Genomic DNA, 12,260 nt, shown 5'->3' with positions numbered 1-12,260 from the left:
TTAAGTAAATGTTTATTGGGTATTTTTGTCTTGGAACTAGTTCTTTTTTTCTTTTTCCTTTAAAATAAAATGAAAGAGCAATAAATATACCTTGAAATGGTGTAAAACAATAAATAGAGGCACATATTTTAAAAGAAAGTAGGGATATTTTGGAAAGTTTCAAGTAGAAATGAAGGATAATTTAGTCCAAATAAATTGATAAAAAAGAAATAGACACAACATTTTGGGACACCCAAAGAGGAATGCAAGCACTATATTATTGGACGGAGGAAGTACTATATTAATTTGTCTCTCTTCCACATCATTTATACACAATCTACTCAAAAACCTCTATTTTCTTATTCCCAATGGTTAGACCAAGTTTTTGGGTCATCAAATTCTCTCTCCTACTATTTACCATACCCCATTATATTTTCTCTCTCATTATTAATTTGATTCATCTCAATTCTTCACCATATTTATCATTTTGGAGTAATTCTAATATTTATAATTTTTTTTATTTGTATCATAACTAATTATTTATGTTAATCAAAATTATTTAAAAATCTTCTTCAAATTATATGTATGAAAAATTAAGTACAAGAAAATTATTTCATTTAATCAAACATTAATACATAGATGTTTTACCAGACATTACCGACTTTTCTTAAATAAAGATTGATACACTATATTTAAAAAATATAAATAACACAACACAACACCTTAACTAGTTTGCTCGTTGTTTAGCCCGAATTTAAGCCAAATATTTTCTACGAGATCCAATTTGAGTCGTCTATGCATAGCTTGATCACGGACGAGATCCCTATTGTTCATGAATGTCTGCAAATTTCCGATGCGATTATCACTATTATGATATATAAAAGGTTCATCGGCGTTTTGTCGTCGGCTTGAGGATGGGCGAAAATCTTGGTCATAATCATGTGGATCAAAACGAAGGGAGTACAAATCTCGTTCATCTTCAGTTATCATGTTATGTATTATAATGCAAGCAAACATTATTTTTCCTAACATATATTTATCACGAGCTAGTGCCGGTTGACGAATTATTGCAAAACGAGCTTGTAATACTCCAAATGCACGCTCTACATCCTTTCGTTTGCTCTCTTGCTTTTGGGCAAAAAGGCTTTCCTTCTCATTCAATGGAAGAGATATTGTGGGAATAAACGCGGCCCATTGAGGATATATCTGTTAGGTAATAACCCATGTCGTACTGGTGGCGGTTGATAACATAGTTTATTGGAGGTGCACGACCTTCAAATACATCGTTAAATATTGGAGATCTATCAAGAACATTTATATCATTGCACCTACCTGGTGTTCCAAAGAAAGCATGCCAGATCCACAAATCATATGACGCAATAGCTTCGAGAACTAAAGTTGGCTTACCAGCTCTTCCCGAATAGAGCCCTTTAAATTGTAGTGGACAATTTTTCCATCGCCAATGCATGCAATCAATGGAACCCATCATTCCCGGAAATCCTCTTTCCTCACCTACATATAACAATCTCGTTAAATCTGTTTCATTAGGTCTTCTTAAGTATTCGTCACCGAACTCGGCAACCACACCCTCAACAAAATGTTGTAGTGAATCTCTAGCAAGAGAGCCACTCATTTTAAGATAATCGTCCACTGAATCTGCTGATGTGGCATATGCTAACAACCTTATAGCCGCAGTGCACTTTAGCAATGCTGATGCACCAAGTCTCCCTGTGGCATCTGGCCTTTGTTGGAAGAAAGTGTTCTTATTAATCAGCACGTCTACTATACGAAGGAAAACATGTTTTTGCATGCGAAATCGGCGGCGAAATAATCGTGGGGGTTAGAGGGCATTGTCGGCAAAGTAGTCATTCCATAAGCGAGTGTGTGCATCCACACGATTTCGATCAACTTGTTGCCTAGGTGCCCTAGGAACTTGAGTTACCATTGCATATACTTCAGCTGGATTAGCCAAAATGAAGGGCTCCATCATTTTGTCCATCATACGATTTGCACGTCTACGTCTTCCAAGACGCCGCATGTAGTCATTATTTTGTTCTTCTGCTATATGATCTGGTGGAATAAAATTGACATCATCGGAACTAGAAGAATTTGAAGATGAAATGAAACTATTATAACTTGATTCAAATGACATTATAGAGAATTTATTTGATGCTACAAGAATAGATATTAAGTGGAAAGCTGAGTATATTGAAGTATAAAGCATTGTGAAGTAAATATATAGAAAAGGTGAGGAGCAATAATACACTGAATATACAAATTGAATTGTCTTTTCATTTCAGAGCAATAATACACTAAATATAGCAATTGAATTGTCACTTCATTTCAGAGCAATAATGCATGAAGAAAGCAATAAAAATTTCACACATATTTCAGAGCAATAATGCACATGAAGAAAGCAAGAAGTCATTTCACACAATATTTATCAGAGCAATAATGCACTGAAGAAAGCAATTGAATGGTCATTTCACCACAGATTACAGAGCAATAATCACTGAAGAAAGCAATTGAATGGTCATTTCACCACATATTTATCAGAGCAATAATACACTGAAAAACAATTGAATGGTCATTTCACCACAGTATTTATCAGAGCAATAATACACTGAAGAAAACAACTAAAAAGACTTCTTATTTGAAATTAACTTTTACTAAATACGTTAATAGAGTTTACATATATTAGAACAACAATTAAAAACACCACTACTAAATTCATAATTAAAAAACTAAATAACATATACACCTACGAATTTAAAATTACATTAATAAATGAGATCACATCTCATGGAAATAAAACCTTCACTAAATGACTCTTTAAATTTTCCTCTTCTTCAGTTAAGTAGTCCTTTGATGCAAGCACTTTGAATAATTCCAAATTGATCTTCCTTTGTTTCATAGAAACTTTCCTATTTTCCAACAACACCCTCTCATTTTGAGCTTCCCTTTCTATTTCAACCTCTCAATTTGTGATTCTCTTTCATACTTCAGCCTAGTTAGTTCCATTTCAGTTTCTAAATTTTTTGATAAATTTATTTTCTCAATATTATCCACCCATTGTTGGAATGCTTCTGATGGCATGTTCACAACTTTTCCCTTCCCTTATTTTTTGTGGACCCATCGCTTGGTGTTTGGACAGAACACCCTATATCACCACTAGTTGGTGTATTTGGGTCAGTTGAAGTGGAGTAATTTCCTGTTTCATTAATCCTCCACCTCTTTGAACCACTTTCTTGAGTTGTTGCCTTCTTCTTGCACTTGTTAACAATATCCCCATAAGGTTCCATACATCACAACTCTTAAGAATTTCCCAACAATGCCGGTCATTAAAATCCCTATGGTGAGCTTGTTGTCACTCTTGTAAATAGCATAAGCTGTCTTCATAACATCATCATCGCATTCACCACTTTTTCTCCTTGACTCTGCTTGAGCAAATGCACCAACAAATTTCGATACACTAGCATTTATTCGTTTCCAACGACTTCTTAGAGGATCTAATTCCCTTTCTTTTAATAGATCAGTTTCTCTCATCCCTTCAGCTCTTTCTGCCCACATTTTGTTTCTGTATACTCTAACCTGCTCATACATATTTGTAATTCTACCCCAAAAGGTCTCTCCATTTTGTTTAGTATTTTGAAACTTGTAGTACTCACCTGAAGCCAAGACTTTACTAGAACTTCCTCTTCAGCTTCAGACCAATATTTTCTTTGTCCCTTTTCAACTTGTGACTCTCCACCTTCAGCATTATTTTCATCATTTTCTTCTTCTTCATTAGCGTCGTCACCTTCAACAGATGGAGCACGGGTATGATATGAAGTATTGAAGTTCGGAGGTGAACGTCCACCTTGTGATGTTTGAAAATGTTGGGACGTAGGAAAAATTGTTTCATCTACAGAAATATGATTTGGGATAACATAATTTTGTTGTGAAGGAGGCAATTGGGAGAAAGAACTAGGATTAGAGAAACTTATATTTTGTGACGGATATAATTGGGAATACTGAGTAGCAGAACTCATATTTTGCATTCCTAATTTGGATATTGTGGAAAGTTTTGTGAACTGGGTTCAACATAATTATTGAGATCAATTTGAGAATTACAAAAAGATTGCAAATTTGGATTAATTTGGGGTTGTGGAGTGTTTTTGGATTTTTGTTGGTTTTTTTTCCTCCCATTTTTTGGATCCATATCTTAAATAAGTGTTTAATGAAAAAGAGGTGTATGAAAAATATATGGAAATACCTCAATATTAGGCTCTATTTATAGAGAATAGAAAAATAGAGCTGTTGGTAAAGTTTTTTTAAAAAAAATTTAATTTTTAATTATTAAATATGACCGTTATTGTAAAAAGGGTCAAAAAAAAGCATGAACAAATTATTCACAATCTCAACCGTTCATCACAATCAATTATCAGCCTTTAGATCTAAATACACAATCCCCATGAACCATTTATACTTTGCCACTTGTTACACCCAACTGATGCTTTTCAGATTTTTTTTCTTTTGTAAACGGTCCATATTTATGAACTGAGCAAGCATCTCTCTCCTCCCTTTTTTTCTCTCTTAATTGTTTATTGTTTTTTTAGCATTCTCTCTCCTCATAAACTGTCAGAGGACCAACCACTGGATATGCTCTAAAGGCAAGTACTCTAATGTAACAAAACTAAGATTCACCTCCAACAAGATTTGAACTACACAATTATCATCTCAACCACTTTTGATCATGCTTTAAATATCCATATTATTATATGTGGACCTTTTAAATGTTAGTTTTCTTTAATATATTTTAGTGGAAATCAGAAAAAATGAATATCAAGTTCGGAAACACAATACCAACCCGGGGCAACGTTCGGGCCTAAATACTAGTTCTAATAAGAAATACTCCCTCCGTTTCCTAAAGATCTTCCCACTTACTGTTCCTACAGATACCAAGGAAAATCAAGTTGTGTGGGGCATGGTGTGAATAAAGTAGGAGAGAGAAAGGGGTTAAGATAAATAAACAAATAAAATGGTTAAAGTGGAGAGAGAGAAGGGAGTAAAATTGAATCAATAATGTAATGGTGGCCACTATGATAGTGAAAGAGAGGGTAAATAGGGAAATTTGTTTTGCCAAATAAGGAATAAGCAAAGAGGGAAGATCTTTTGGAAACACCCTTAAACGGAAAGAGGGAAGATCTTTAGGAAACGGAGGGAGTACTCGTGTAGGGAGGTCTTTTGTCTTACCAAGTTAAAAAAAAAAATTACTATTATTTTCTTCAATGAGTCCCTTTATCTTATTTTTTTTTTTTTAAAAAGAGTACTCTTGAACAACAATAATAACATATTGAAGAAAGGATGAATTTAATATAATAACCTATTGAAGAAAGGATGAATTTAATAGAAAAATAGATTTTTTAAGTAGAATATATAATACAAACTTCGGGCGGTCCGCTTGAAATAATACAACCTTTGAATTATTTTTGAATATGACAAACCTCACACCAAAATCCCTACAGCAAGTCAAGTTGACTCGTGACCTGTAAAACAGGTAAATTTTCTTTTAAAAGCTACTTCTATTTCCCCATCCCCCCACCCTTGCCCACTCGAAAAAATCCCTCACCAGTCCACCACCTGCCCCCACCAGTCCAACCCAGTCCCACCCCCACCCCTGAAACAACCACTTTTTCGCACCCGCACCCCCATGGGCCCCACCCCTGAGACATAATTTCTCTCTCACCTATAGTGCTACTTCATCTCTGTTTTTTTTAACAATTTAGACTTGTGGTAATACCACCACTAAGCAATGATAGACACTTTTCTGACATATGCCCAAGGCGCATGTGCCATATCCTCGTGCATTCTGTTTGGTCTTTACTTCCACCGATTCCAACTGTTAAATCACCTGTAACAGTTGTTCCCAAAAGAGGATAAAGATTACCATGATGAATCCCCTTCATGACTACCAAGGAACCACGAACAACTTTTAAAACTCCATTCTCCAAGACTATTTCGCAACCATTTTTCTCTAACAACCCAAGAGAAATAAGGTTCTTCCGCAAATCTGGGATGTGTCTCACATCCTTCAAGGTTATTATTGTTCCATCATGCATCTTGACTCGGATAGTACATAACCCTATCGTTTTGCATGCATGATCGTTTCCCATCAAGACAATGCCACCATCCAAACTCTGGTAAGTTGTAAACCACTTCCTGTTTGGGCACATATGGTGTGATGCTCCTGAATCAAGCATCCATTTACCAGATATCTCATTGTATTGTTCTGAAATTGAGTAACAATAATCATCCTCGTCATTTGAGACATAACTAGCTTCTTGTTTTTCGTGATGATTTCCTCTGGAGTTGTCGTTATTGTTCTTCTTGAATATTACCCTCTTGTTTGGGCAGTTAGCTTTGAAATGACCAAGCTCACCACATTTGAAACATGGTGTTTCTGCAAGAGGTCTAGATTTTGATCTAGACTTTCCTCCTTTGCCTCGTCCTCTTTCATGAGCCCTTCCTCTGTTTGCAAACAATCCCTGAGGTTGTTCGTTATATTCTCTTCCATTACTAGACATCATTCCACTTGTAGCAACCTTTCGAAGGTCATTCGCTAAAAGTGACGTTCTAGTCTCATCCATGGTTAGAGTATCACCGACAAGCATCAATGTTTGAACCAGATTTTCGTAGGACTTCGGTAATCAAAATAATAACATGAGTGCTTGGTCTTTCTCATCTACCTTCACATCTATATCCTTTAAGTCTGATATGATCCTATCAAACTTATTGATATACTCTCGAATTGAGGTGCCTTCTTCCATCTTGCATGTATACAATTTTGATTTTAAGTAGATCCTGTTGGTTAGAGTTTTCGTCATGAAGTTTATCTCTAACTTTGACCACATGCCAGCAGCCGTTGCTTCTTCATTCACCAAGAATGCAACATCCCTCTTAAGACATAAGATTATAGCCGCTCGTGCTTCAAGATCTAACTCTTCCTAATCCTCATCCTTTATGTCCTCGGGTTTTTGTTCTTTTCCTGCCAATGCCTTGTGCAACTTTTGTGATATGAGCAAATTTTTCATTTGCATCCTCCAATAGGAAAAATCATTTTTCGCATTGAATTTTTCAATTTCAAATTTCCCAACTTTTACCGTTCCACTAGTAGATGCCATTATAAATAAAAAATAAAAAATTTAACCACTTAATATTTTAACGTTGGCTCTGATACCAATTATTGTTAGAGCTCGCAGCGGAAATTTGACTTATGCTAGATAATATGTAATTGATACCTCATAAATAAATAATATTTTAGGGATAAACAAACCACTATGAAAGAAATAAAAAAAATGTAATGCAAGAGTTTTTTTTCTTAAACTAAACTTTTCTGATGTGAATGAATTAATTAATTCTACATTACAACCTAAGCATTATATAATCACACAAGTGCTAAATTTGGAATGCTAAATAAGAAATGTTCTCTAAAAAACAATGACGCATATTGTTTACTTTCCTACAATTCCTCTTTCTCTATGATTAATACTTTCCCACAAAATAGGGAGAGAATTAATCTCACAACCAATAATACATAACACTTATTCCTACAACTTCAATACAGTATTCTGATCGACTTTGTCTGTGCTTACACTTAACATGCAAGTAATTCACATTTGAATCATTCACCCAAGATGTAAGCATGGACATCCCAACATTGATTCCCTCAAAGTTCTGTTCACACATAATACAGCCTCCATCACTTGTTGGATCTTATCTCACTACTTGTGAAATTAAAGCATTAAAAATTAAAATTGTGGGCTTGAAATAATACATGTAACAAACGACAGAATAAGAAACAGAAATCCCTGTAACTGTAACTCTGCAAGGCTTGAAAATCATAAGTTTTCACATCTAAATGAATACAGTATTATTTGTAAAAGAAAGCTAAATCGTGTCATTATTATATGTTGCCACTCTGCATTCGAAGTGTCCTCATTCCTGCATTTTCACAAATAGATGATGGATCTGCTAGTAATCCTGCTGAAATAAAGAGGGAATAATCAATCGAAAAGATACTCAACTGTTTTTTAGCCTACATATTTCCAACTTCTTTCTTTTCACGTTTTTTAGCTAGGTAAGAGTCAACTGTTATATTTTGAGATGATACTGAAATGGAGCTGCACTACCCAAGGAAAACAAAAAGTGTAGTTGGACAGCTTACAATCGTAAAGGAGGCTCAATCTAAAAAGTATTGTGGAGTAGCTCCTCAAGCTTATAAGTTGTGAACAATTCTCTCTGTTCCTAGGACAATTCACATGTGCACGATAAGTGTTCAACATGGACCCTCCATAAGCCTCTAAGCTATGAACTTTCTTACCTTGTTTTTAGCTTTCATCAGTTCAATACCATTGATCCCCTGAAACATCTCTCATAGTTGTGCCCTCTTATTGCAAAACAATCGGCAGTTTTACACGAAACAAATTCAATGGATCACTCAGAAATTTCAATAAGTTGCTGATCTTCAGAGCACATTGATTTGATAATTATTGATCTAATACTTTTACCATTATCAAAGATAATATCGACTGTATTATATCTTTTTTGGGTGTGTGCGGAGGTGACAACTGCCAAGAGTCATGGTCTGCAGGGATAGTAAGAGTTACAGCCATACACGTCAATACAAGAATGGATAACCTTTGTATATACAGCAACCAGTTAGCATATTCATCATATTTGTCCACCTAAATTAAGATTTTCGGGAATCAGCAAAGAAAAGATGAGAAACTCAGCAAAGAAAAGATGAGAAACTTACCAGCAAAAACAGACTACATGATGTGGAGAGACACTAACTTGAATCTCCAGGAAACATACTCTCGTAGTCAATCTCCACATAAGGAATTGTTTTTATGATGTTCCATTCAGGACCTTCTTCAATCTGACACCGCTGTTTCACCATATCACTTTCGAAAATGATCAATGACTGAATTGATCCTGGTAGCTGAGGCAATGTCTCCAGCCCTGGGCAACAGTTGATCACTAGTTCTTGTAGTGAACTCATATGTTTTAGCGATTGCATTGAGAAGAGACTTGGACAATCCTCAATTGTAAGATCACGGAGCTGGAGCAAGCTATTGTCTGGTAATGGATACCAACTCATAAGGCACATCATGTCCTGGATCTTCAGTGATTCCAAGGAAGGAAAGGCCCCAGTTGTACTTTCACCACAAAAATGATAGTCCACATACTTCACGCTATGCATACCTTCAACATGAAGTGTCTTGAGGAAAGGAAGTTGCCCAAGTGAAGGCAGAAAGTCATCTTGCCGACAGTTTTGCATATAGATACTCACAAGCATGCAAGATGGGCTTGTAAGCCAAGCAGGAAAGCTCGAACCACCATAGTTGATTACTTGCAGTTCTTTCAAATTTTTGTCTGGTTGAAGGCCAGCAAGGACATCCATCTCTATTGACCCATCTCGAGAAAAACGGCTCCATTCTAATTCCAAGCTTTTGATATATGGCTTATCACATATCATCGCTTCCCTGGCCTCTGCCCCATCCTTAACGTTTTCAAGATTACTAAGGCAAATTGTACCACATAGATTCTTCAGATTCTTCAACTCTGCAATGCGATATCCTACCTTCTTACAAACAGCAAAGGAAGGAAGTGTTTTAAGGCAACTTAGACTTCCTATACTTGCTGGTCTACACCTCAATCCTTTAATGTCCACGTCAAGATGTAGAAGGTTACTCAAGTTCTTAACGTTTTTTGGCAACTCTAGAAGTTTATAACATTCTCTCAATCTGAGTACTTGTAATTGATGAAGGTTGGTCACTGACTTAGGCAACCTTAGGATATGTGTCTGAGATGCATCGAAATACCGAAGATACTTTAATCTACCCAATGACTCCGGGAGCTCATCAATATCAGTACGACTCAAGTCTAGAACTCGCAATCGTACTAGTTTCTGGAAAAGTGAATAAGGAAACTGGCCAATTTGTGTTCCTTTTGCACTTAGCAGAAGAAATGTCCTCAGACCATCACAATTTTCAATGTATTTACGGAACTCTGGTTTGATGCAATCAGAAAGCAAAGATAAATGACGAGCCGTTTTGTACCAAGGAACTGAGAAAGAGCTCTGACCTTCCTCCCACCGGAAACATGTGTCTGAGGCCACAAATTCAGCAAACCTGCGAATAAATTCATGCATTTTGTAAGTTGGTAGCTCCTGATCACCAACATGTGAAAGTTGAAAGACAGATCTCTACAAGAGCTCATCAAAACAATCACTGCCAATTTGTTCTAGGCTTGTCATCCTTTGAGGCAGAAAAAAACCTTCTGACATCCATAGCTGAACTAAGTTTTCTTTCTTGAAATCGTAATCATGAGGAAATAATGAGCAGTAAGCAAGACACTTCTTTAAGTGTGATGCCAAACAAGGGTTGTTCAGTCTAAAAGCAGGAAATATTTCTTCTTTGAATACCCTCAACTCGCATATGTCTCTATCTAAAAAATTCATCCATTCATCATCTCTACGCCCAGAAGATAAATGGAGGCCCAAAACATTGGCTGCCAGAGGCAAGCCCTTGCACTTTTGGGCAACTGCTACAGCAATATCCTCCAAGATTACAAGCTGACGTTCAGATAGATTATTAGATGAGAAAACTCTATCCATGATTAGAGCTTGGCAATCTTCATCCTTCATCAATTTTAAATGATACGGTGTAGCTTTTGTAACCGTTGTTACATTTGGATTGCTAGTGGTGAGAAGAACTTTGCAACCAGAAGAGCGCAGAAACAAAGAGCGAAAAGAGCTCCAATCATTGTACTTCACATCCCATAAGTCATCCAACACAATCAATATACTTTTACCCATATACAGATCGTGAAACAAACCATGTATTTTCTCAGGAAGAAAGCTGTACTCACATTCCTGCCTGCGATGTAAGATAAAGTCTGTGATTTTTCTCAGATCAAACTTCGCAGACACACGGACCCACACTCTATGATGAAATTTCTCCTGGATTCTGGAATCATATAGTATATTCTGAGCAAGTGTTGTTTTACCAAGCCCGTCCATGCCAACAATAGATACTGAGCTTATTGTCTGTTCCAGCAACATCGTGATAATGTTCTCCTTATCTGCATCCCTCCCAAATAACTTCTCTGTTAGGAGTAATTGTTCGTTACCATAAACAAACTCCCCTAAATAACATTGCTGTGCTCGTTGCTTTGTTTTGTTAACCATGTCTAATCCACTTATTATATCTTCCAACCTATCTTGGAGCTCTTGGATCTTCCGGGCCATGCTTCCTCTTGTGAAATATGACAAGATCTTCTCAAACAATGAAGTTTTGCCGGCATCAAGCACTATATCATCAACCAAGTCTTCAGCATCATAGCAAACTCTGGTGACATCACCAATCCAGTGTTGCCAATTTTTGTCGGTTGTCAGCTGAAAGCTGCCAAGCAAGACTTGGGCCTTTTTTAGCTTCCTCTCCAGTTTCTTCAGTTCATCCTCTGCATCAAACTGTACTATTTGACCTGCTTCATCAATGACTAATGATTTAAATCTCTCTAGCAAATCTTGAAGCAAAGCCAACGCGATGTCTGACTGAAATGCTTCCATTAGTGGCTTTTAAGTTTAAATCACTTCATGAAGATCAAAAAGCAGAAAAGTATATGCAAAAGATGGATACTTGTCCTGCTGCTCTTGTTCAATATTTGCTCAATAAGATGCTGATTTTTCTGAACAATTAACTAAATGTGACGTGGACATATGAAGCTAAGAAGTCTAGTCAACAGCTAAAACATAAACTATGGGAAAGTTTAAGAAGCTACTTGGAAGATGCATAGATTAAGTGGGAAAACGATAGATAAGGAATATTAACATGTGAATGTCAATAATAAAAACCTCAACATGCAGATAAATAAAAGATAGACAACAAAAAAGGAGCAATTACGGGTGTGCTGATGAAATGAGAAGCCACATCTTTAGTGGCAAGTGGAACCCATGATGGAGTCTCATTATCTACTCACTAAATCATATCCAAAGAGAAACATCTGTAATCTGCTCTGATATTCAATGGAGAAAAACTAATACTTATAATTATGTTGTGGACAATTACCCCCTTTATAAGTATCTCCTAATTTTATTTTTTCTAGAAACAGAGAACCCACAAGTTCTAATACATGATATGATATAAAGGTTTTGCAAGTTTTTAGCCCAAATAAATTGTGAGATGCCCACAAGCCGAGTTAGGAGTATCCAACACTCTGACAATGGGAATTTGAGT

General features: G+C 36.2%; 3 protein-coding genes across 10 annotated transcripts; all 3 read right to left on the bottom strand.

The window, feature by feature from the left end:
- Positions 1 to 1,132: 1,132 nt before the first annotated feature.
- LOC125495502 (uncharacterized) lies at positions 1,133 to 1,789 on the bottom strand. The gene has a single exon (XM_048640239.1). The coding sequence runs from the start codon at positions 1,787 to 1,789 to the stop codon at positions 1,133 to 1,135; it is 657 nt and encodes a 218-aa protein (XP_048496196.1).
- Positions 1,790 to 7,658: 5,869 nt separating this feature from the next.
- On the bottom strand, positions 7,659 to 12,073 carry LOC104888806 (disease resistance protein RGA2). Of its 8 annotated transcripts, none has more exons than XM_048641117.1 (4): positions 8,777 to 12,073; positions 8,342 to 8,605; positions 8,186 to 8,265; positions 7,659 to 8,004 (listed from the first exon to the last, which is right to left on the bottom strand). In XM_048641117.1, exon 1 carries the CDS (start codon positions 11,591 to 11,593, stop codon positions 10,229 to 10,231), a length of 1,365 nt encoding a protein of 454 aa, XP_048497074.1. In that variant the 5' UTR covers positions 11,594 to 12,073; the 3' UTR covers positions 7,659 to 8,004; positions 8,186 to 8,265; positions 8,342 to 8,605; positions 8,777 to 10,228. The 8 variants fall into 8 exon arrangements, with proteins under 8 accessions (XP_048497074.1, XP_048497072.1, XP_048497075.1 ...); XM_048641115.1 differs by having other exon boundaries at positions 7,659 to 8,001; XM_048641118.1 differs by having other exon boundaries at positions 8,186 to 8,259.
- LOC125495500 (putative disease resistance protein RGA3) lies at positions 8,810 to 10,174 on the bottom strand. The gene has a single exon (XM_048640237.1). It carries the CDS (start codon positions 10,172 to 10,174, stop codon positions 8,810 to 8,812), a length of 1,365 nt encoding a protein of 454 aa, XP_048496194.1.
- Positions 12,074 to 12,260: the final 187 nt, after the last annotated feature.

This window comes from Beta vulgaris, chromosome 3 (genome assembly GCF_026745355.1).
Source record: "Beta vulgaris subsp. vulgaris cultivar EL10 chromosome 3, EL10.2, whole genome shotgun sequence".
In the NCBI taxonomy this organism is placed as follows: Eukaryota; Viridiplantae; Streptophyta; class Magnoliopsida; order Caryophyllales; family Amaranthaceae; genus Beta; species Beta vulgaris.
Note: the sequence above shows the minus strand (reverse complement) of the source record. Positions and strands in the feature narration are given on the sequence as shown.

Bases quoted from the DNA above. Each gene is read 5' to 3' on its own strand.
- LOC125495502 (XM_048640239.1), bottom strand. From the start codon at position 1,789: ATGCAAAAACATGTTTTCCTTCGTATAGTAGACGTGCTGATTAATAAG.
- LOC125495500 (XM_048640237.1), bottom strand. From the start codon at position 10,174: ATGCATGAATTTATTCGCAGGTTTGCTGAATTTGTGGCCTCAGACACA.
- LOC104888806 (XM_048641113.1), bottom strand. From the start codon at position 11,593: ATGGAAGCATTTCAGTCAGACATCGCGTTGGCTTTGCTTCAAGATTTG.